At 35.4% G+C, this 23,917-nt stretch overlaps 1 protein-coding gene across 1 annotated transcript; it reads left to right on the forward strand.

Annotated features, from left to right (window-relative positions):
• Positions 1–20,627: 20,627 nt before the first annotated feature.
• LOC107481055 (uncharacterized protein At4g22758) lies at positions 20,628–22,751 on the forward strand. Its single transcript, XM_016101262.3, has 2 exons — positions 20,628–21,248; positions 22,345–22,751. The coding sequence occupies exons 1-2, from the start codon at positions 20,960–20,962 to the stop codon at positions 22,527–22,529; spliced, it is 474 nt and encodes a 157-aa protein (XP_015956748.1). The 5' UTR covers positions 20,628–20,959; the 3' UTR covers positions 22,530–22,751.
• The last annotated feature ends 1,166 nt before the right edge of the window (positions 22,752–23,917 follow it).

Raw genomic sequence — 23,917 nt, forward strand, 5'->3', positions numbered from 1 at the left:
GGTTGAGCCTTTGCTTTAGTTGTTAGTTTTTTGCTGGGCCTTTGCTTTAGTTGTTAGTTTTTGGCCATGAGTGGACTGGGCCTTTGCTTTAGTTTTTAGTTTTTGGCCATGAATGGACTAGAAACGAAATGACATAAGAAGATAGTCCCGTACTTCACGCCAGGCACAGCAACCATCAGCACCGAATAAAAGTGCGGGGTATACCAGCAACGTAAGGTGAATTTGGTGGTTGGTATTGACTCCATAGTTGAAGTAGCAGCAGTGGGCGAGCGGAAGTAGATCGGTAGACAAACCAGGAAATCATTAAGGGACTGGCCGTAGACCTCGTCGTCGCCGGGTCTACGACTGTGGGGGCCAAGTCAACATTATAAATGGCCTGGCTCCACACGTGATGATGAATCGGAGGGTCGCGCTGCGAGTGTTGAATTGTGGCAGCTGTGGGGACAAACCACCTTGGTGCGTTGTCTTAAAAAACCAGCCTACTTCATACCTGCACCGACCCAGGAAGTAGTGCAGCACCAGCTTCCGCCCGCGCTCGCAGTGGTAGCGTCTCATGCAAAGCCACAATCAACGCCGGATACGAGAGGAACCAGCAACCTACACTGGAGTTGGTTTCAAGCCTTTGACCTCTGTCGCGGCAACACCTTCAGCGGCTGTCTCTCTGTCTCTCGAACTTAGGACATCAATTTTGGGCATAACATCGTTAGTGCTTCGCCCTCCTTTGATGCATCAGGATATGCGGCTGGGGTTTTTTTTCTCCCTTCCATTCACAAAGAAAAAAACAAAGCCCATCTTCTTTGGATATCCAAATTTTTTTTGGCATAGTCCACCAACAAATAGTCCAACCAAAAAACTTTGGCTAATGGCTCAGCTAACCCTAACATCAACTGATAGACAAGCCCTGCAATAGCAGAGCAACGTGTCGATCTCATATGAATTTGGGCAGAAAATCTATAAATCTATACCAATTTCAATCTGTACAATAGAATGACCTGAACATTGGCATCTTCAATTTAGAAAATGAGAGTTATCAAACAGTATTATCAGATGTAAGCTTTTTTTGTCCTCCTATTTGGATATTCCCTGAGCTTAGTTTTTTTTTCTTTTTATCCTTAGAGTTTTAATTTGTACTTTTGGAAAGTATTGTGTTTAGATCATTTTGCAAACTGTTTACTAAATCTTTATTTCTTCCTTTCGTCGAGCCATGTTTATTTCCTTTTTTATTATTAGCATCACAAGTTTTGTAACACCCTATTACACAAAGCATTATACCTAGGATATAATACAGAGGTGGTGAGGCGCTACGACCTCTAAAATAAAATGTGTACATATAATAGCAGAAAGAATATAATAAACTAGGAGCCTTGAAAAATGGGTAAAATAAAAATCACGAAATAAAAATGCAACGCTCTGGAAACGGAATGACTGGCATGTGGAGAGAACTGTAATTATCAGTCATAAAATAATAAAAGTAGGAATAGAGAGCCAAAGATACAAAATAACAAGCTCCTAACTCAGTTTGTAAAGTCAAGGCTGGCCGGAGAATATTTACATATATATATATACATATCTAAAACCCAAATGTACATAAGTAAAACCCTGCCTCTCCATAAACCTCTAAGAGGATCAAAAGACTAGGTTATGCGGAAAGAAAGCTAAGTACATACATATACATCATTGTGCACCAAAATAACCTGGTAACCACTTCGCTTCAGGAGCTCAGATGCCTAATAAGACGCCTCTCGACTTGCATCTGAAAAACAACAACATAGTATGGAATGAGAACTGGAGGTTCTCAGTATGGTAAAGGTGCCACACACATAATATATAAGGCCTTGAGAATGCCAGAGGCAATCCTAGAACGCCGACACTCAGATTATAGAGCTTAAAGTATTAAACAGGAGCCATAAAAGGTGGTTTTCTAAGAGTATCTAAACCTAACTTAACTTAATCTTAAATTTAAGTTCCGTACTACCATTCCTCTATACTTCCATCTCCGTCAGCATTTCATAGACAATTAAACAGATAAAGGCAAGCACAAGAAGGTTATAAATACTGCAAGTAACAAATACACATTTAGCATGGCAAGTACACTTAGGCACACCCAGTTAATGCACAACAAGTATTCAAATAGAATACATATAATGCATGCTTGTCCTATGGCTGATGAGACTCATTTGTCGGTTATCCAGCCAACCCGACAAGTCTGAATTGTACTTAGATTGTCCCCCGACGTGCATCCCTAAGAGTCTATGCATAGCTTTATCTCAAATAATCAATATTGCTCAATGGGGGTAATATTCCAGGGAATTTATATAGTGCCCGGTCACACTTACGTCGCAGGGTCAACAGAGTATTGAGTTTTCAACCTGGTACACGTGGTGGCAAGCCATGGCACTTTATCCATGGATCTCGTATCTCAAATCATTAAATCATTCAAGCCAAATTTCATACATAATCTTTCATTAGAACATCCAATTAAGTATCATATACGACTCATCCATAACATCTCATAATCAAATCATCACTTTTCAACTTTACTTCACCTCCAAGTTATCCCCATCTCCTAGCTTCATTTGATTATCAAGTTTAACACTAATATTCATGACTAAAAGAATGAAAATAGAGGTTTAGAGGTTTGAAATTTAGTTTAAAATATTAAAAATCATATTTGCTGAAATAGGAATCACGCGTGCACGTGAAAATGTAAAAATGCAGCTCGCGCGCGTGTTCCTTTGTCATGCGTACGCGTGGGTGTAAACTTCATGTCACGCGTGCGCGTGGGTCACGCGTACGCATTGCCGAAAATCCACTCCACGCATACGATGGGCGTACGTCCTTGAAAAAAATAAAAGCTGCAGAATTGGTTTCAAACACATTTTATAAACTCAATCTTCCAAAGGACATAACTCAGTCATTTTAAATCGTTTTTCTTCCGTTTTTTGAATAACATAAACTTCACGAGTCCAATTTTCATTTAAAACGAGTTGTAATCAATTTGGGGTTCCAGAAGCCAAGTTATAGCCCTCCAAAGTTCAACCCAGAACCAATTTTTCAAACCTTTTAAACCTCATTCTCATCCACAATTTCCATTCCATTCACTTTCAACATATCAATTTCCAACACGACACCCAGCAACAACACTCAACCAAATATATTCACCAACAACAACATCCAACACATTTAATCATGGTTCTTTCCAAATCAACATGACAACCACCACCCACAATCAATTACTAATTATCCACGAACACCAACCAAATATACTCAATAACAAACTACTAAACATTAATCATACATTTGCATTCTAACTTATCCTATGATCATCTAATCTAAGTTTTCACAGAACATTATATATTAAATGCATGAAACCTAAACCATACCTTGGCCGATTTCCACGTAACGACCAAAGCAAATTATTTAAAACCAAGGCAGCGCCTCAAAATTCAACTAATCAGCTTCCTCCAAGTTCCAGTATTCACAATTTCAAACTCCAATTATTTATTCACAACCTAATATACATTCATAACACATATATATCCAATTTAATACTCAAAGCTCAAATTCAATGAAATTAAATAAAATTATCATATTCTCACCTTACCCAAGCTTCACATAAGCAAGAGTGAACGTTTTCCTCAAACTAATTGGATCCTAAAATATCAAAAATCAAAGAAATTCAACATTCCCATTCAAAATTTGAAAATTGGGGGAAATAAGAGGATGAGGTAAAATAGCAAGTTACCTATGAAATTATTCCGGTAGAAACGTAGAGCTCGATAAGGTGAATGCGTGGCCGCAAACAGTGCGGCGATCGGAGCTCGGACGGAGAAGTTACGGGAGCGGGAACTCACCGTAAGGGTTTTGGGAATGTTTTCCCTTCTTTTCCTCCCCTGGACCGTTGGTGCCTCTGTTGCATTCTATGAAGGAAATGGGCTTCGAGCTCATTTAATATGTTGGTCCGGTTGGACCGACGGCCCGGTTTGGGTTCGGTTCAACCAGTTCGGTCCGTTCAACCTATTCTTGGACCGTTTTCTTCGAAATTGGTGTCAAAATTCTCGTTTCGATGAGCTCTATCCTAAGTTGATATAATATTTGCATTTCTAATCTTCCTTGTTAAAAACTAATTTATTAACTAATTATCTACTAATTTAACCGAAGTTTACAAGTTTAATATGTAAAGGTGACATACAGACATTATTTTAGTCAAATATTACTTATTTGTTTATTTGTTTGCATATTTATATTTTTCATTTTTTGGTCTTTGGAGTTTTTTTCATAAACTATAACAAATTTTATTAGAGGATGATGGAACTGCTTGAACTTGAGAAGGGGTTGAAAGTTAACTCGGATTTAAAATTCTTGAATTCTGTTTTCGTAAAAATTAAATATGCAGGAAATTTTTTTGTTTTGTCTCATACACAAAAATAAAATAAAAAAGAGAAGAATGGATAGAGCCCAACATGTATCCTGGTTCAGTTTTTATGTGCCATGAAATCTACATCTAATCTCCACCACAACCATGGTAGAACTTTCACTATAATCAACAAATTACAATCACCAATACTATTAAACTACTACCTAATTCAACTAGTATCTACCACTAAGTTTTCTTCACCAAAGCTCATCTTCCCAAGTGCTTTTCCAACTTGGAAGGAGAACCTAAACAGATTCAAATTCACCAAGTGCTATCCCAATTTGGTAAGGAAAACTAGTCCTAGTTCAACAACTCAGTTACACAGATTTTTTAATGGCTCTTTCATGCATCATTCTTGCCTTTTCTCTCATGACTTTTTCAACTCACATATTCAGCTCTAGTATGTTGAGATGATGCTCTTGAATTTGCTCTCTTTTTCTTGCCTTCAAATGTTTGAAGTGAGGTCTGTTTTATATCATCAGTTTGCTCTCCAATTTGTCTCTTCCAATTTCTTGTCCCATCAACCCGTTGGAGCTGTCTCTGAGGGCATGCAGTCTTTTTTCATCTTACTCCACTAACTCAGCTGATTGAGGAGCTATTCCACCACCTCTGCTGTCCTTGGATTTACTTTCTTTCTTAGCATGCATTTCTTTCTTACCTCTGCTATCTGAGAAGTTGCTCCACTACTTCTGTACTTTTGCAAATTTGTGTTTTTGCTCTCTCATATTCTGAATTTTGCTTTAGTGATGTCCTTGGAATAGTAAAATTATCCTTGTGTCCTTATTTTTGTCTTGGTGTTACAGCTGTCCCAGTGTGATGCCAAATATCTTTTGTTCCTTTTTTCTCCAATTCGGTTCTCTCTCTCTTGGCATATTTAGTTACTCATCAAAATACAAAGGGCTGATGTTTTGTATCACTTGAAATTGCTGAAGCACTATGGACTTGGACTAAGGAGTAAGTAATTGAGCCTGCATCGCTAGCACACACATTAAACGAACTTGGACTATTAACTCAAATAATGTTTGTCATCATATGAGCCCAAAATCAAACTTAGCTCTACAGAGGATTATTAGAATTTATTGTTTTTGATCATCAATTAGTTATTAATATTTAAAAATGTGATTAAAGTATGTTGTTGGATTACTAAACTAAAAAAATTTAATTAATTGTCAAAAACAATGAAAAAAATTGATGAGTTTGGAAAACTCCAAATTAATTTGATGATGATCAAACATTATTAAAATAATTAATTACAAAATTATTAATTTAATTTTTAATCCACATTTATTAATTAATAATTTTCTTATTTGCAGATTTTGTAGCTGGGCTAAAAACTGAAACAAGCCCAATATAATGATCAGCCTTGTGCAGAAAATATTTAAAAAAAATATGGCTGAATTATTATTGTATTAGTTGGACCTTCGGTTACCCTTGCTCACTTTTGATGGAATTCAAATTTTATGAATTAGCTTTAAATGCCCTGGAAAATGGAAAGAGAAAATCTGAAATTGATTTTATGGCATTTAATGAGTTATTCACGTTACAAGGCAAAAGCATGGGAAGTTGGTTTTAATTAATTTTAATTGATTATAATTGATACCACTCAATACTTCCAAAGCTTTTCTTTTCTCTTCTCTCTCTTCAGATTTGGTCATGTCACAAAGAAGAAGAAGAAGCAAGTTATCAGAGATGAGGCACTGTAGCAGTGAAGCTATGTGCAAGCAAGAGGCCATTGTGATGATGGCGTTAGGAAAAAGAAGATCCATAGTAGGGTGTAGCTGAGATCTTTGCCACTTATGGTAAGAAAGTGGTGAGGAAGTTTCAAACTATCCATACCCGAAAATAGAAGAAGATCCAACTCGGTCAGAAAAGAAGATCCATTGGGGTATGGCTCATCTCTACTCTCTGATCAACCACCACAAAAGGTAGCTACTGTAGCTACGTAGAGGAAGAAGCAGAAAATAGAGTAGATGGAGCTGTCAAGCATCAAGGACTCATCAAGGGTCAGGAATCCTTCTTGGGGAGCAAGTCAAGATGGAAATCTCAGATTGATGAAGCTTGGTGAGAAAGGATGAGGAAAAGGTAATTGCATGTTGGATTTTGCATTTGGTTCTCTCTCTTCCCTCTCTGGACGAACTGGTTTTAAGTTGAAGAAGAAGAAGTTTAGCTCGGTTCAACCGTTTCAACCTTGGAGGCTTCCCCTTCTATAATAAGGGTGAACAGCCAAGGCTTGAAGTAAGGAGAAAATAATGAAAGCACAGAGTTCTCATAGCTACCCAAGCTAACAGAAGTTCTTCTCCTTCAACGTATTTCATGTTGTATTTTTTTTGTTTAGTTTTGTCTGTCTTGAGTCTCATGGAAAAAGGTAAACATTGAGGTTTGTAAGAAAAAGCCATTGAGCATAAAAAGGCAGAGTATACAAAATTAAAAGAAAAAGTCATAGATGTCCTAGAAGTCCTTTGTACATCTGTGTTGTGTTTCATGATTCTGTGGGGATTCCCTTACAAGTTGGGTTAGCACTTAGTAGTTGAAAGCTTGGTAGGTGACCAAGTCAAGTTCAGGATTGAGGTTTGTTGAGTTAAGAAATTAACAAAATTAATTAGTGATGACAAACATTATTTTTGGGCAAAATAAATAATTAGTATTGATTAATTATAATTACTTATTACTAATTATATTGTTTATTGTTGCAGGCCACAATTCAATAGTCCAAATGGAATGAAAAGCAATCAGCAAGGATGTTGGGCTGAAAGTAAAATTAAGAGCCCAAGGAAAAGCAAAGAAAGAAGCCAAAGAAATCAAAACGGGCCAAGCATATCACTAATCAATCCAAGCCCGATCTGATTTTAGAAAAGCAAATCCCTCTCTTTTGTATAACCAAAAGCAACGTTCACCTCTATGAGTTGGTTAGAAACTCAGAAAAGTTAGAAAGAGAGAAAGAGCTTCTTCCCTAAGCTAATCACCAAAGAAGCAAGAGAGAGAAGGATTAAGCTTGAAAGGCAGACGTCAAATCACCAAGTTCAAACCAAATCAAGCTTAGGTTAAAGGAAACACATTTCCTCTTGCATGCATCAGATCTTCTTCTCTTCTTCCCAACTCTCTGCTCTATCCAAAATGGGATACAAAGGAAAACTAGTTTCTGTTCTTCTCTACTGTGTATCTACGGTCTTAAACATGACTTGGGGACCAAGTTGGTTTTTAAGGACTCAGATCAAGTTGACTATTGGAAGACTCATGTGGTTGCTGCTTTATGGCTTTTGGTCAAGATGAAGAAGTCAGAAGCAAAGTTTCTAATTTGGGGATTAAGGAGAAAAAGTGAATCTGTGGGTTGGTGAAACTCAAGACTCAAGGTGTTGACCTTGGAAAAAGGACCAAGGAATATGCAAGGAGATAAAAGAAGCTTGCTGTTCATTCAGAAGGCAAGGAGAGATAACCAGAGTATTGAGGTTTTGTTCTGAGAAGTGTTTTTTGAGAGAGTTCAACTAACTGGACAGTGTAACCTAATCAAAGGTGCATTCCGCCAGTTTGAAAAACTGAATCAGAGGCTTGCTAATCTAGTTTTCGCATAGCACAAAGGCTGTTGATGAAGTCAATCTCCTTCATGTTTTACTGATTCTAATGTACTTTTCTAAGTTTATCTTTCTGTAATTTCTTGTGAGAAAAGGCTTTGTGAGAAAGCTCAAGTAAAAGCCATGAGTGGAAAAGGGCAGAGTGATACACTTGAGAGAAAATCCTAGAGTTATTTTCTGATTTCTTTAGGTTGGTTAAGTGTCTTGTATCTTGTACATGTTAGGTATCCCTTTCTTAGTTGGGTTAGCACTAAGAGTGAATAGTTAGGTGTTAGCATAGCCAATGTCAAGTTAGGTTAGAACTTGAATGGGAAATTGGTGTATGTAATACTTTTAACTATAGTGGAAATTCCTCCATTGTTGTGGAGGAGACTGGACATAGGTTGCATAGCACAACGCAACCGAACCAGGATATATGCTGGCGTTAGCTTTTCTCTTCTCTGCTATGTTCTGTTTTTTGATATTCATGAGACAAAAATAAATTATCTCATAAATGTTCGCTGCTGAGTACAAACAGAATCCGAATTGAAAGTGTAGATCTAAAAGGGTTATAACAGCAACTTAAAAGGAAGGCATAGATTCAACCCCCTTCTCTAAGCCTACCACAGCCTTCAATTGGTATCAAGAGCTAAGGTCTCAAGAATCAAGCTTAATTTCTTGGAGCAAAGATCCAATGGCGAACAACTTGGGCACAACCACAGTTGCCTACACCCTCACTGAAGGCCAGTCAAACAACCGGCCACCTTTCTTCAACGGGAAGAACTATTCCTATTGGAAAGAAAGGATAAGGACCTTCATCCAATCCATTGACTATAATATATGGAAGATTATTGTGAGCGGTCCCAAGATTCCAACAAAAATAAGTGCTGATGGAATGGTGACTCCAAAAGAAGAAGTTGAGTGGAACGAAGATGACAAGAAGAAGATAAAGCTGAATGCTAAAGCAATCAACCTTCTTCACTGTGCTATCAGCTTTGAAGAGTACCAGAAGGTGTCTAGATGCAAGACAGCCAAAGAAATATGGGAAAAACTCTAGGTTACACATGAAGGCACTAAACAAGTCAAAGAAACGAGGATCGATATGCTGCGAAAAGAGTACGAGATGTTTAGCATGAAGGATGGAGAAAGCATTGATGAAGCGTTTGAGAGATTCTCAATCATAATCAACTACCTTGATGCTATGGGTACAAACTATGCATAACAAACCTTGGTGAGAAAACTCCTTAGAAGCCTCACAAAAGAATGGGAAAACACTGCCACTGTCCTAACCGAGAGCAACAACATAAGTCCCATAACTTATGATGAGTTGAGAGGAAAACTCCTTGCCTATAAAGCCACACACACAAACACAGACTCAAAGAAAAAGGGAATAGCCCTCAAATCACAGATAGAACTGAAAGAGAGTGAGTCTAGTGATGATATTTCAAATGATGAGCTTTTATTTTTTGCTAGGAGATTTAGAAGGATGATGAAGAACAAGGGCAAATACAAGGGTTCAAGTTCAAAGGAGCACAAGTTTGACTTAAGCAAGGTGACGTGCCATCACTGCAAGGAGGCTGGACACTTCAAGCTAAATTGTCTAAAGCTCAAAAAGGAGGACAAAGAAAAGAAGGAAAGAAAGAGAGTACTCATGGCAGCTTAGGAGGATCTTGAGAATGAATCAAATGAAGAAGAAGAATCTGAAGGTGAAGACAAAGATTGTTTCATGGCTGGAAACAACAATCTTGATGAGGTAAACTACTATGATTTGACCATAGATGATTTACATGCTATTATTGATGATCTCACATTAAATACATCAAAGTTGCTAGATAAATACAAGGAGTGCAGATCTAAAAGAGACGTGTTAAGAGCTGAAAATGATTTTTTGAAAGAAAAAGTGAAGGAAACTGAATGTGCTTTGGACATTATTGAAGAAAACAGATTTTTAAAATCTGAACTTGAAAAATTAAAAGGAAAGCACATTATGGATCATTCTCATGAGTTAATTGTTGAAAATGAAAGATTAAATGATATGATTAAAAAGCTGAATGGTGACTTAACAAAATTTGCTCAAGGTTCAAGTAACTTGGACAAACTACTTGCAAGTCAAAGACAATTGTTTGAAAAATCTAATTTAGGCTACATAGCCAAGGAAGATGCAGTTTCTAATATTTCCTCTATAAAGTTTGTGGCCTCTTCATCAAATACAAAAAACACACCTAACAAATCTGGTATTGGGTATGTTCCCACACTTGAGGAGAAATTTGATGAAGTTCACACAAGCGAAACTGAACCTTCACCAAGAACCGAACCTACTTCAAACAGGCCAGGTTTGGGATATTTTTCGAAAAATGAGGCTGCTTTCAAAAAACCATTTTTCTACAACAAAACCTCATTTTCGAAAACTCCAAAGAGTTTCAAAAATTCTGGTGAAAATATTTTTGCAAAGAGGAATGATTATAACAAAAATTAGTTTGTCAAAAGAAATTCATCTCCTCCAAAAACCAGAAAATTTCAACTATTTAATCATTTCAAACAATATAACTCACCTCAATTTCAGCAACACACATCAAAAAATCATTGTGTTAATTGCAAGAAATTTGGTCACTCATATGCACAATGCTTCATTGAAAAGAGAGTTGTAGGAAACAAAGTTTACAATGTTGTTTGTAATTTCAATGCACTTGAGCAACCAAGATGGATTAACTTCAAAGGATCCAAATTAATTTGGATACTAAGGCTACTTGAAACTCATCATGCAGATTTCCCTAGCATCCAAGAACAAAAAGGACATGTGATATATAGATAGTGGATGTTCAAGGCACATGACTAGAAGATCAACCTACTTCATCAAACTAAATAAGTATGATGGAGGTTTTGTGACCTTTGGAGATGATTGTAAAGGTAAAATTATTGCTGTTGGAGAAGTGGGTAATAAGCAATCTATTTTTATTGATGATGTACTTTTGGTATGTGGGTTGAAGCACAATCTTTTGAGTATTAGTCAGCTGTGTGATTTAGGATACTTAGTGATCTTCAAGAGACTTGAATGCTGTATTGTTAATGAAAAGACAAATAAAGTGATATTTGTTGCCAAATGTTTTAATAATATGTATGGACTTACTCTTGATGAACTAAAGGATCAAAATGTAGCTTGTCTTCACTCTAAAGAATCTGAAAAGTGGTTATGGCACAAGAGATTGGGCCATACAAGTATGTTTCAAATAAACAAACTTGTAAGGAAAGAATTAGTAAGAGGTCTTCGTTTGATAAAGTTTGACAAAGACATCACTTGTGATGCTTGCCAAATGGGAAAACAAACAAAAAGTTCTTTTAAACCAAAGGAAGACATCTCTACTAAAAGACCACCTGAGTTGCTACACATTGATTTATTTGGTCCAACAAGAACTCAAAGCCTAGGTGGTAAACATTATGGTTTAGTAATTGTGGATGACTATACTAGGTTTGGTTGGGTTTTATTTCTTGCACACAAAAATGAAGCCTTTTCGGCCTTTGAACCTTTTTGCAAGAAAATTCAAAATGAAAAGGATTTGAAAATCTCTTCTATAAGAAGTGATCATGGAACTGAATTTGAAAATTATTTGTTTGAATCCTTTTGTGAGGAATTTGGAATATCTCACAACTTCTCTTGTCCAAGGACACCACAACAAAATGGTGTGGTAGAAAGGAGAAATAGAAGCATACAAGAGATGACAAGAGCTATTCTTTGTGAGAGTAATGTTCCAAAATTCCTTTGGGCTGAAGCGGTTAACACGGCTTGCCACATTTTGAATAGAACATCATAAGGAAATTTTTGAAGAAAACCCCTTATGAACTTTGGAAAGGCTACCCACCAAACTTAGACTACTTACACATCTTTGGATGCAAATGTTTCATCTTAAATAACAAGGATAATTTGGGTAAATTTGATCCAAAGGCTTATGAATGTTTGTTTGTAGGATATTCCACAACTAGTAAAGCATATAGGGTTTATCATCAAGATGCTAGAATTATTAAGGAGTCCATACATGTTACATTTTGTGATACTAACTTGGTGCAAAGCATTTTGGAAGATTGTGATGCAGGAAATCAAGCTCAAAAGGACGTTGAAACTGGGCAAAATCAAGAAAATGGAAATTCTGCTCAACCTGACCCAAAAACTGCAGTTGCTAAAAATTCTAGAAATAATTCCATTTTGTCTCATGAATCTGAAGGATATCCTGAAGCCAGCAGCACCCAAAATCCCTTGGTAACTGAATCTGCCTCCAAGTCCACCAGACATCATGAAGGGAGATTCTTGAAGAATTATCCAGAGGAATTTGTCATTGGGGACGTCTCTCAAGGGGTTAGAACTCGGTCATCCACTAGAAAGGAAAATGAAGAATCAAACATTGCCCTCCTTTCACAAATAGAGCCTCAAAATGTCAAGAAAGCCCTTAGTGACCCTTCTTGGGTTAAAGCAATGGAGGAAGAGCTTCTTGAGTTTGAGAAGAACCAAGTGTGGACTTTGGTTCCAAGGCCAAGTGGAAAGAAAGTGACCGGCACCAAGTGGATATTTCGGAACAAGTTAGGAGAAGATGGCAGCATTACAAGAAACAAGGCAAGGCTTGTGGCACAAGGATATGACCAAGAAGAATGAATAGACTTTGATGAATCCTTTGCCCCTGTTGCCCGAATGGAAGCCATAAGACTTCTCTTAGCCCATGCTGTATTTTGTGGTTTTAAATTATATCAAATGGATGTGAAATGTGCATTTTTAAATGGTGTGATATATAGAGAAGTGTATGTGAAGCAGCCACCTGGTTTTGAAAATAAAGAGCATTATGATCATATTTTCAAATTATCTAAAGCTCTATATGGTTTAAGACAAGCTCCTAGAGCTTGGTATGAGAGACTTAGCTCTTTTCTTTTGAAAAATAGTTTTCAAAGAGGCACCACAGACACAACTCTATTTATCAAGAATTCTAATGATTATTTTATTCTAGTCCAAATATATGTTAATGACATTATTTTTGGATCAGCAAATGAATCTCTTTGTTCTGAATTTGAAAAACTCATGACAAGTGAATTTGACATTAGTATGATGGGTGAACTTAATTTTTTCCTTGGGCTGCAAATTAAACAAACTGAAAATGGTATTTTCATTCATCAAGAGAAGTATGCCAAGGAATTAGTTAAGAAATTTGGTATAAAAAATGCCAAACCCATGTGAACTCCCATGCACCCTAATTCTAAATTAGATAAGGGAGAAATAGAGAAAGATGTAGATGAGACTAGGTATAGAGGAATGATTGGTTCTCTTATGTACTTAACATCCTCTAGACCCGACATTGTGCAAAGTGTTGGATTGTGTTCAAGGTTTCAATCCAAACCTAAAGAGTCACATATTTCATCAGTTAAAAGGATCATTAAATATGTTCATGGCATATCCAATTTTGGTCTTTGGTATCCTAAGATTGATGATTTTTCTGCAGTTGGTTATTGTGATGCAGATTTTGCTGGTGATAGAGTTGATAGAAGGAGCACTTCAGGCCTATGTTGTTTCCTTGGAAAGTCCTTAAATGTTTGGTCAAGTAAGAAGCAACCAACAGTAGCCTTATCCACTGCAGAGGCTGAGTACATAGCTGCTTCTTCTTCTTGTTCTCAGCTTTTATGGTTAAAAACACAGCTTGCTGATTACAAATTAAATGCTGAAAATATTCCCTTGATGTGTGATAATATGAGTGCCATCAATATTTCTAAAAATCCAGTTTTGCACTCTAGGACTAAGCATATTGAAGTGAAATTTCACTCAATAAGAGAACATGTCTAAAGGGGGATATTAGTATTTAATTTGTTAAATAAAAGGAGCAATTAGCAGATATTTTCACAAAATTATTAGCTAAGGATAGATATGCATGCTTAGGACTTGTCTAGGAATTTTGAGCTATGATTCCTTATTTGAAAAATACTGATGTATTTGCTGGAGCTTTTTGTCTCATAAACAGGTATGAGACAATTCTGGGCAGGTGATGAACGTTTCCTTCAAATCAGCGTATTTTGGGCTTTTTTCAAGTGAAAGTTAATCTGGGCCAACCTCAAAATCAGATCTAGAGTGGTCCAATATGTTTCCTTAAATCCAACCATCTCTGGGCCCATATATGAATGTTACATTTTTTGTTTGGTTGTTGTGTTTGGTGGGCTGTGTGCTTAATTTTTTTTAAAGGATTTTCATTTAATGTTCTTAATCCAAAAAAATTTTTCAAAATTTAAAATTAATTTCCTGTTTTAATTTTTAAATCAAATAAAATCTTTCTTTTATGAGGTCAGGTCTTTTCATGTCATTTCAAAAGTGATGCAGTTGCATGGTTTTGGAAATCCACTTTTGGGTACGGTTACTAACACTTCCTCTCTTCCCTCCATAACTTCTCCTCAAACCCTTCGGTTTCTTCCCTCTCACTCCACTGCTTCTCTTCCATCAAAAGCCTAAATCTAACCAAATGGGGAAGAAAGTTATTGCTAAAAGAGCACCGCGTGAAAAGATCCATAAGCTTCCAGGATATCCTAGACCATCAACTCGCTCTCAAGACCCCACTTTCACTCCTTCACCTTCTCCGCCTACCTCTCCTCCTCGCACTACTCCCATGGCACGAACCAAGACCACGCCAAGGTACCATGTCCCTGCCAAGCCGACACCACCACCGAAGGTCACAATTTCCAAGCCAGGCTCCTCAAAACCTGGTCCTGCGAAGCCTAGCTCCTCCAAGGGCAAACGTCCGGCAGCTGAGGAACCTGTTCCCGAACCAACACAACCCAAATCCAGGTCGGTTACTGTGCGCTCTCAACGAGGTAACACTCGAGTCCCTCTCAAAAATGTTAAAGAACCAGACATTGGACCTTTTGATCACAAATCTCATTTTTTGACCTCTCACTCGAACTATAACCCCTATAGATTCAAATCTGCCATGAATAATGACTTTTATGATGGGGTTATCAAGTATCGCACCCTATGTTCATCTTTTCTCGCTGATCTGCCATCTTTGAAAAGAAAAGGTTTTCCATTTGTTGATAACTTGATTTTTCTGGACTGGAATCTTCTTTTTGACATCAAAAAGCCTGTTTATCCCTTATTGGTCAAAGAATTTTATGCAAACATGACTTATCATGAAGACACTGCTCATTCATATGTAAAGGGGTGAGACATAGTTTTAAATAATGAAACTATCAGTGATGCTTTGAAGTATACTGATGTTGGGCCTTGTGCTTACACTTCGGTTAAGTGGGATGAAGGAGTTGGAATTTCTTATCATGATGCATTGGTCACATTTGTGAACATGTTTCTTTAATTGATGGTATTACACCCACTCACAAAGCCCTAGGATATGAGCGTGCTCAGTTGCACCGAATGGTCAACCACATTATTCTGCCTCAAAGCGGCTCATATCAAAGGGTTTCCTACACTGATACTCTTGTTTTATATGCCCTTCTCACCAAAACTAAAATTTCATTTGCATACTTGATGGTTAGATATATGTTTGACTCTGTTAGGAGTGAAAAGAACAAAGCACTTCCTTATGACATGTTTCTAACTTGCATATTTGAGTATTTTGGTATTGACTTTACCAATGAGGAATATGAAAATAGACATTTGTACCTAAAAGGGGGTGGTTCAGTGAAACAGAACAAAGGACCTACTCGAACTGAAAGGGTGGTCTTGGATGATGAAGATGATGACTTTGTTCCTGAGGATTCTCCTTCTCTCTCCACTGAGGGTACATCCATCTCTACTAGGAAGAAATCTGCTTTGCTGAATGTCGTAAAAGATGTTGTTCAGGAGTTTGTTTCCCAATCAAATCACATGATTGCGATGAGCAAAGAGCAAAGGAAATTAGCTAGCAAGCATGAGAATTTCCTAAAGAAATCAAGGGATAGAGTGGCTGTGTTCATGACCTTCATTGATAACCTTCAAAAGGATGAAGACCCTGCCACTGATGTTGAAGAGGAAGTTGATTCGGAGGAAAATGGTTCTGATGCCTAGGAATTATCTCATGAAAACTGCTATTGTTGCTTTCTGTTTTATCTCATGACTTATGTTTCTTTTATTACTGTTTAACAGTTTCTTTTTGGATGACTGTAATAACTCTAAATACTGCTGCACTTTTGGGAGTTTAGTTAGTTCTTTGAACTGTGATCTAACTCTTTTCTGCAGGATACAAGGCATTGTTTTTGTTGATAATGCTTATTATCCGCCCTTGATGACAAAATGGGGAGTAAAAGCAATGAGAGAGTGTAAATGTGTGTCCTTAAAAAATTTTCTTTTTGGCATTACTGCAGCTAATAGTATTTCTTTTGAAGTTTTTGTCTGATTGCTGCATTAATATTTGAAATCACATGTTGAATCTTTTAGCTGCTAATATTAGCTAGATGTTAGGCTAATAATGTGGTGTTGCTTGTGTGATATCCCTTAAACAAGATTAATGTGCATAGCTCTCTATAGTGTTCTCTTTGAGTACTATAGAAAACAGGAACAAAGAGGAAAGCATAAATCCAGGGGGAGCTAATTCTGAAAAAGAAAGGGGGAGCAACATAAAAGCAAATGACAACAATCAAAGGGAGTTTCTAAACCTTACTCAAATTTATTTCCTTTTGATTATTGCTTAAATCATGTTTGTCATCAAAGGGGAGATTGTTGAGTTAAGAAATTAACAAAATTAATTAGTGATGACAAATATTATTTTTGGGCAAAATAAATAATTAGTGTTGATTAATTATAATTACTTATTACTAATTGTTTATTGTTGCAGGCCAAAATTCAATAGACCAAATGGAATGAAAAGCAATCAGCAAGGATGTTGGGCTGAAAGCAAAATTAAGAGCCCAAGGAAAAGCAAAGAAAGAAGCCAAAGAAATCAAAACGGGCCAAGCATATCACTAATCGATCCAAGCCCGATCTGATTTCAGAAAAGCAAATCCCTCTCTTTTGTATAACCAAAAGCAACGTTCACCTCTGTGAGTTGGTCAGAAACTCAGAAAAGTTAGAAAGAGAGAAAGAGCTTCTTCCCTAAACTAATCACCAAAGAAGCAAGAGAGAGAAGGATTAAGCTTGAAAGGCAGACGTCAAATCACCAAGTTCAAACCAAATCAAGCTTAGGTTAAAAGTAACCCATTTTCTCTTGCATGCATCAGATCTTCTTCTCTTCTTCCCAACTCTCTACTCTATCCAAAATGGGATACAAAAGAAAACTAGTTTCTGTTCTTCTCTGCTGTGTATCCACGGTCTTAAACATGACTTGGGGACCAAGTTAGTTTTCAAGGGCTCAGATCAAGTTGACTATTGAAAGACTCATGTGGTTGCTGCTTTATGACTTTTGGCAAGATGAAGAAGTCAGAAGCAAAGTTTCTAATCTGGGGATTAAGGAGAAAAAGAGAATCTGTGGGTTGGTGAAGCTCAAGGCTCAAGGTGTTGACCTTGGAAGAAGGACCAAGGAACATGCAAGGAGATAAAAGAAACTTGCTGTTCATTCAGAAGGCAAGGAGAGAAAACCATAATATTGAGATTTTATTCTGAGAAGTGTTCTTTGAGAGAGTTCAACTAACTGGACAGTGTAACCTAATCAAAGGTGCATTCTGCCAGTATGAAGAACTGAATCAGAGGCTTGCTAATTTGATTTTCGCATAGCACAAAGGCTGTTGATGAAGTCAATCTCCTTCATGTTTTACTGATTCTAATGTACTTTTCTAAGTTTATCTTTCTGTAATTTCTTGTGAGAAAAGGCATTGTGAGAAAGCTCAAGTAAAAGCCATGAGTGAAAAAGGGCAGAGTGATACACTTGAGAGAAAAGCCTGGAGTAGTTATTTTCTTATTTCTTTAGGTTGGTTAAGTGTCTTGTATCTTGTACCTGTTAGGTATCCCTTTCTTAGTTGGGTTAGCACTAAGAGTGAATAGTTAGGTGTTAGCATAGCCAATGTCAAGTTAGGTTAGAACTTGAATGGAAAATTGGTGTATGTAATACTTTTAACTATAGTGGAAATTCCTCCATTGTTGTGGAGGAGACTGGACGTAGGTTGCATAGCACAAGGCAACCGAACCAGGATATATGTTGGCGTTAGCTTTTCTCTTCTCTGCTATGTTCTGTTTTCTGATATTCATGAGACAAAAATAAATTGTCTCATAAATTTTCGCTGCTGAGTACAAACAGAATCCGAATTGAAAGTGTAGATCTAAAAGGGTTATAACAGCAACTTAAAAGGAAGGCATAGATTCAACCCCCTTCTCTAAGCCTACCACAACCTTCAAGGTTAGATTCTGGACTTGTCTCAGATAGGAAGGATAGTTCCTAGGAAGAATTGGTGTCTGTAATCTGTATGATTATAGTGAAATTCCATCATTGTTGTGATGGAGACTGGATGTAGGCTGCATTGCACTTAGCAGCTGAACCAGGATACTTCTTGGTGTGATTCTCTCTCTCTTCTACTCCATTTCTGTTTCTGCTGCATATGAGACAAAACTAAAAAATATCTCTTGCCTGGTTACGAGACAAAAAGAAAAAGTCTCTTGGTTGGGTACGAGACAAAAAACAAAAATATCTCCTCAAGGCATTCCAAAAGACAGCAAGCATTACACAGCAAAAAGAGACTAAGATTTAACCCCTTTTCTCTTAAACACTGATTACCATCAAAAATAAATAAATAAATTCTAACAGCTTTCTAACATTTTTGTCACTGGATAATAATAAAGTTCAATCATTGAGAGTTAAGTTGAGTTGATCTAGTAATTTGCTCACTAGTCCACTTAATTAAATGTCGAGAGTTCAAATTCCACCTCGTGCATTTACCAATTTATTAATTCTTAAATGGAGCTCATATGTCTTCAATATGATAAGTTCTGTTTTGTCAACAGCACAAAATTTCTCACCCCATTAGATCCTATGACTTCCAAAATTGTAGGTAAATATTTTTTATTTAGATAAAATATAAGGAATATATTGCAAAAAATTATTGTTACTAATTATTTCTTTCTTATACTCATCCACTTATTTGATGGGGTTATTAAAGAAAAAAGAAATTAATGTCACATACCACTCCCTACACTAATTTCATAACAGGGAAATAAACCAAAACCAACATACATATCACGAAATAATGTTGCTTTGATTTAGATGATTCCAAACACCTTGTATTCGACTCAACATCTTATTCACACCTTCTCAAGTCTCAAATGTCATCTATGAAATTCCCAACCGTGATTATTCAACGTGACTTTCTTCTATTTCTGTCTTGTAAGCCACTTTTCAACTGTTCGTTATACATCATGTTTAGGTCTGTTTTACTTCAACAATATTATTTAACATTATTTTTCAACTAATAGAAATAAAATAACCGACAATACAAAAATAAATGAATAATATACAACCGTACTGAAAATACTTAGTTAAAACTTGAGAGGTTGGGTATGTGTGGATGGGAATGATGGTGACGTAAATGCTTGTGAAGGGAGAATAGTAGGAAGATTATGACGCTCGTTGGAAAAATGTGAAAAACTTGTTTGAGATACATCACTCCTTGTAGCGTAAATCAATTACTAACGACGAGAAAAAATGATGCATAATATAACCATAACTTCAATTATTAACCTGATGAGTAAGTACGTCAGGAAGGGGCCATATGTGTATATTTCGCCCCTACTATTAATAAAATTAACTTTCACTTATAAATTTAATTAATTATATAAAATATTTGGCTCCATTGCGTTAAAACATTAGTTATTTAACCAACAATCAACAAAATAATAATAATTGAAAAAAAAAATGTCGCAGGGAGGGGCCAAATGCATGATTAAGGTACAAATTGCAATGTGTCGCTATCTTCTACTCCATCTCAATTCTCAAGTCAATGACAAGAACATAAACAATACAATAATGGCCGCATGAGGAGGTTAGATGCCAAAATATGATAAATTTGTTTATGGTACCGAACCGAAACTTCAATCCTATTGGCTATTATTGTTATGCTTTATCTGCCACCATCCATTTCCCTGCCATTGCCTGCACCAGTGCACCACCAAACTCTCAAATAGAATCTTTCAAGTTTCAACAAATTAACTCTTACACCAATTAACTCTTACACCAAGTAACTCTTACACGAGACACATGAAGTGTGACTCGTCATCTATCATGTGCAACTAGATCAACTTTTCCTAAACTCATATAAAAAAAAACTATAATTATTTTTAAATTAAGTTAGTAAAACTTATATATTATAAAAATAATAAATTATTTATTTAGTCAAACATAATAATTTTTTGAATTTGAATAAAATAACATACAAAAGAATTTATTTCGTGTGTTAACTGTTACGTCAAAAATATTAAAATTAACAGAATATTTTTTTTAAAAAATACATACGATAAAAAATCTAATTAAATTTTTAATTATAAATATCTTTAATTTGCAAAGAAATATCCAGTTAATTCTAATATTTTTTATACTAAGAAAGACTTAATTATAAAATTAAAAATAGTATAGAGATTCAATTAAAAAAAATAAAGACCTAATTATAAATTTAGTAAAACTATAAAAATTAACAAAATAATTATCATCGTAAGCAATAATGGCGTTTAAATGTAATATATCTTGTGTTGAATTATAATTTATTTGAGTAACTTATTGGTTTAATTTGATATAGGATATAGATGAAGGAATGAAGGAGCTAAATTGAGAGGAGAAGAGTATATAAGAAGAAGAAGTGAGTGCAGGGTTTTGTTGCACTTGTCCGAAACATTCTGTTCTCTCTTCTTTCTCCAAGCTAAGGTTTCTTGGATGCTGCGTATATCTCTGTCTTTGATGCTCTTCTCCAAGGTTCGCAGCGTGTGGAACCACCCTTCACGCGCCATCACCCTCTTCCTCTTCCTTCGCTTCCTCCAAAACCGTTTGGTACTTCCACAACACTGAACCATCTCAGTTTCAAACAAGGAAATAAAAATAAAAAGCTTCAAAATAAGAAGAAGAAGATCATGACGAAGAAGAGTGCTTTTGAGAAGATGCTGATGCAAAAGAGGAGCTATGACGATGATGAGGATCAGCAGAAGAAGAGGAACAACAGCAGCAGCAGTAAGAGGTTGTTGGTGAGTATCAACATACTTGGGAGCGCAGGGCCAATAAGGTTTGTGGTGAATGAAAAGGACAGTGTTTGTGTGATCATTGAAACCGCTCTCAAGTCCTATGCACGTGAAGGCAGGCTTCCTCTTCTTGGTTTTGATCCCACCAACTTCCTCCTTTACTCTGCAAATGCATGCTTTGATGGTATTAATCATTTTCACTTTTCACCCCCCTTTTAGTTTCGTGCTCAATAGGGATACAAGTATTGAATATGTGAGTATGGTAACTCTTTTAAAAAATTATTTACCATTTTAACAAGTTTAAAGTGGCAGTAATCATGTTTTCGTATCTGTTCTCAAATCGTAATTATTTGTTTTCCGTTCGCTACTCAACAAAATAAAATAGGTTCCTTAAACTGGTTTTTTGGCAACTCTTGCAGAGTTATAGTCTTAATTTGGTCTCTTTTGGGCCGTGTTATTAAAGCCAATCTGGACTGGTCGGGTTGACTGAAACTGATGAATCAAAAAACATAGAGTACTGATATATTATTTATCAATTTATTATTAATAATAATTAATTATTATATTTTAATTATAATTAGCATTAACATATATAAGGAGGCACATTCATACATTCACAAAAATACTTTTATTAAACACAACTATAAACAAGAGTTTAATAATAAAATTAGTAAAATTCTTGTTAGTTGCGAAATTGATAGTTTAATCAGTTCGATTTGACATACAGATCGTTATTGCAATTGAATCGATCAAACGGCAGATTTGCAAGGATAAGGCTTAGCCACCAGGATGATATGTTTCATGTGTTTTATCATTTTATGAGTGAATCAGTATATATATAAAAAATATTTAATAAATTTTATTAAATATTTACAAATTAAAAAAGCAAAAATATTCAATTAATCATAATTTTTTTTATGTTTATATGATTTTTTAATAAATATTCAAAATATATAATAAATATAAATTACTTAATAAATTATTAAAATTAAAAATAATAGTTAATTATACACAAATATAAGACTAAAAAATATTTAGTATAAAAAATAAAATAAATTTTATATAATTATTTGATTATAATTGATCAACCGATTTAATTAGTAATTCAATAATTAAATTAGTAATTTAGTATTATGACCAGATGAACTGCAATTTAATTCTTATAACTATATTTTTGAGTATTTCTTTTTGTAAATTTTAAAAAGAATAATTTTGTAAGATCTGTTATATTTATCTACAATAATTACTGATATTTTGATGGAAAAACTACTTTATAACAGCTTTGAATCCTTTGGAAGCCATAGGATCTTATGGGGTGAGAAATTTTGTGCTGTGCAAGAAGCAAGTTTGCTTATCAAAGACACAACCACATTCAGAGCTGATATCTCAGCAGAAACGCAATGGTGGTAGTGGCTGGAAGGCATGGTTCAACAAATCATTTGGATTGAAAATCTCATCCCATTGAAGAGATACATCATCCATCCATTTCATGTTGAGTTGTTCCACAACAATGATGTCGTTTCCTATGATTGTACTTTATTATCCAATAATGTGTTTGTTGCAGCGGTGTACTACTATTAGTTAGGAATGTATTTGGTTTAGCGTTTAAAACACTATAAACGCTTAGCCACTTTGTTCAAGTTACTTAGAACATTATTAACACAAGATTATATATTGACGGTGAAAACATATTTGTTTTTATATGAAATTGATAATCGAAAACTATTAGATAATTAATTTAATAAATTTAACGAAATTATTATTTAATTATTTTTAACTATCAATTTCAAATAAAAATACCTGCATCTAATAAATTTTCACCTTATATTTTATGTTATTCATCATTGATGCAAAAAGTGTTTGTTCTTGTGCACCCCTCACCTTAAAATTTGATTAACTAAAATCTAAGGAACAACTTGATTATTAGTGGAAATTCCAAAACAAATTAACTGTTGTTACTAATGTTATTTTATACAAACAACTCAATAGATACGATTGTTTAGCTATTTGTCTATTGTTTTTAAGAATATATATATATTGTATTCATGTAATTATAAAGAATATTGCTGAGTAAAGAATATTAACATCATTACATGAACACAAAAAATAATCACTAAAAAACTTGTGCTGATGATGATGCACAGTGGACTCTAGCTGCTCTTCCCGCTTGTAGTCCTTGAATCCCTTCATGTTCTTCGTGACCCGAAAATATATTTTTCTGATGACATCAAAATTTGTATTACCATGAATGCGTAGGAAAAAAACAGATGAATCCTTGGCCCATAATAATATGTATGCTTATTTTTGGACGGAATATATAGGCTTATTTGACTACGATCGATAAGCTGAACAACTTATTAACCCACTTCCCATAGGACAAAATCTAAATAAAGTCCAAAATATAAATTCAAGATTACAATTTCGTACAACCAAATACTTCAACAAATAGCCACTTTTATGCAATTTGGGCCCAACAAATGGATCGCGAAAGGCACTCCAATGAGGTATATATGTATACGATTTACCAAAAAAAAAAAAAAAGAATGCAACCGAATGATATATTAATGAATTATTGCGTTACAGAGAAAGTGAGAAGCAATTTCCAATTTATTTTCTTTCGTCATGACTAAGACAAATGCATTCTATTTTCGCTTTTTTATTTGATTCTTTTCTAATTGCACACATGTATAAGTGCCGGGAAAAGTGGGCCTTTTATGATGGAATGAGAAAGAAAAGTTTATAGAAATATAGGATGCACTAGACATTAAGCGCGGGTGGTGGTCCTTTACTCCCTAAGTGTGACTGTTCTTTAGACCTCGGCACAGTGCTTTCATGAAAAGAACTATTCTATAA

Source organism: Arachis duranensis, chromosome 3, assembly GCF_000817695.3.
Source record: "Arachis duranensis cultivar V14167 chromosome 3, aradu.V14167.gnm2.J7QH, whole genome shotgun sequence".
NCBI lineage: Eukaryota > Viridiplantae > Streptophyta > Magnoliopsida > Fabales > Fabaceae > Arachis > Arachis duranensis.

What these genes read in the sequence shown, in the direction of transcription:
- LOC107481055 (XM_016101262.3), top strand. Translation starts at nt 20,960, where the DNA reads ATGACGAAGAAGAGTGCTTTTGAGAAGATGCTGATGCAAAAGAGGAGC. An exon ending in TGCAAATGCATGCTTTGATG is followed by an intron (nt 21,249 to 22,344) that starts GTATTAATCATT and finishes ACTTTATAACAG; the next exon opens with CTTTGAATCCTTTGGAAGCC.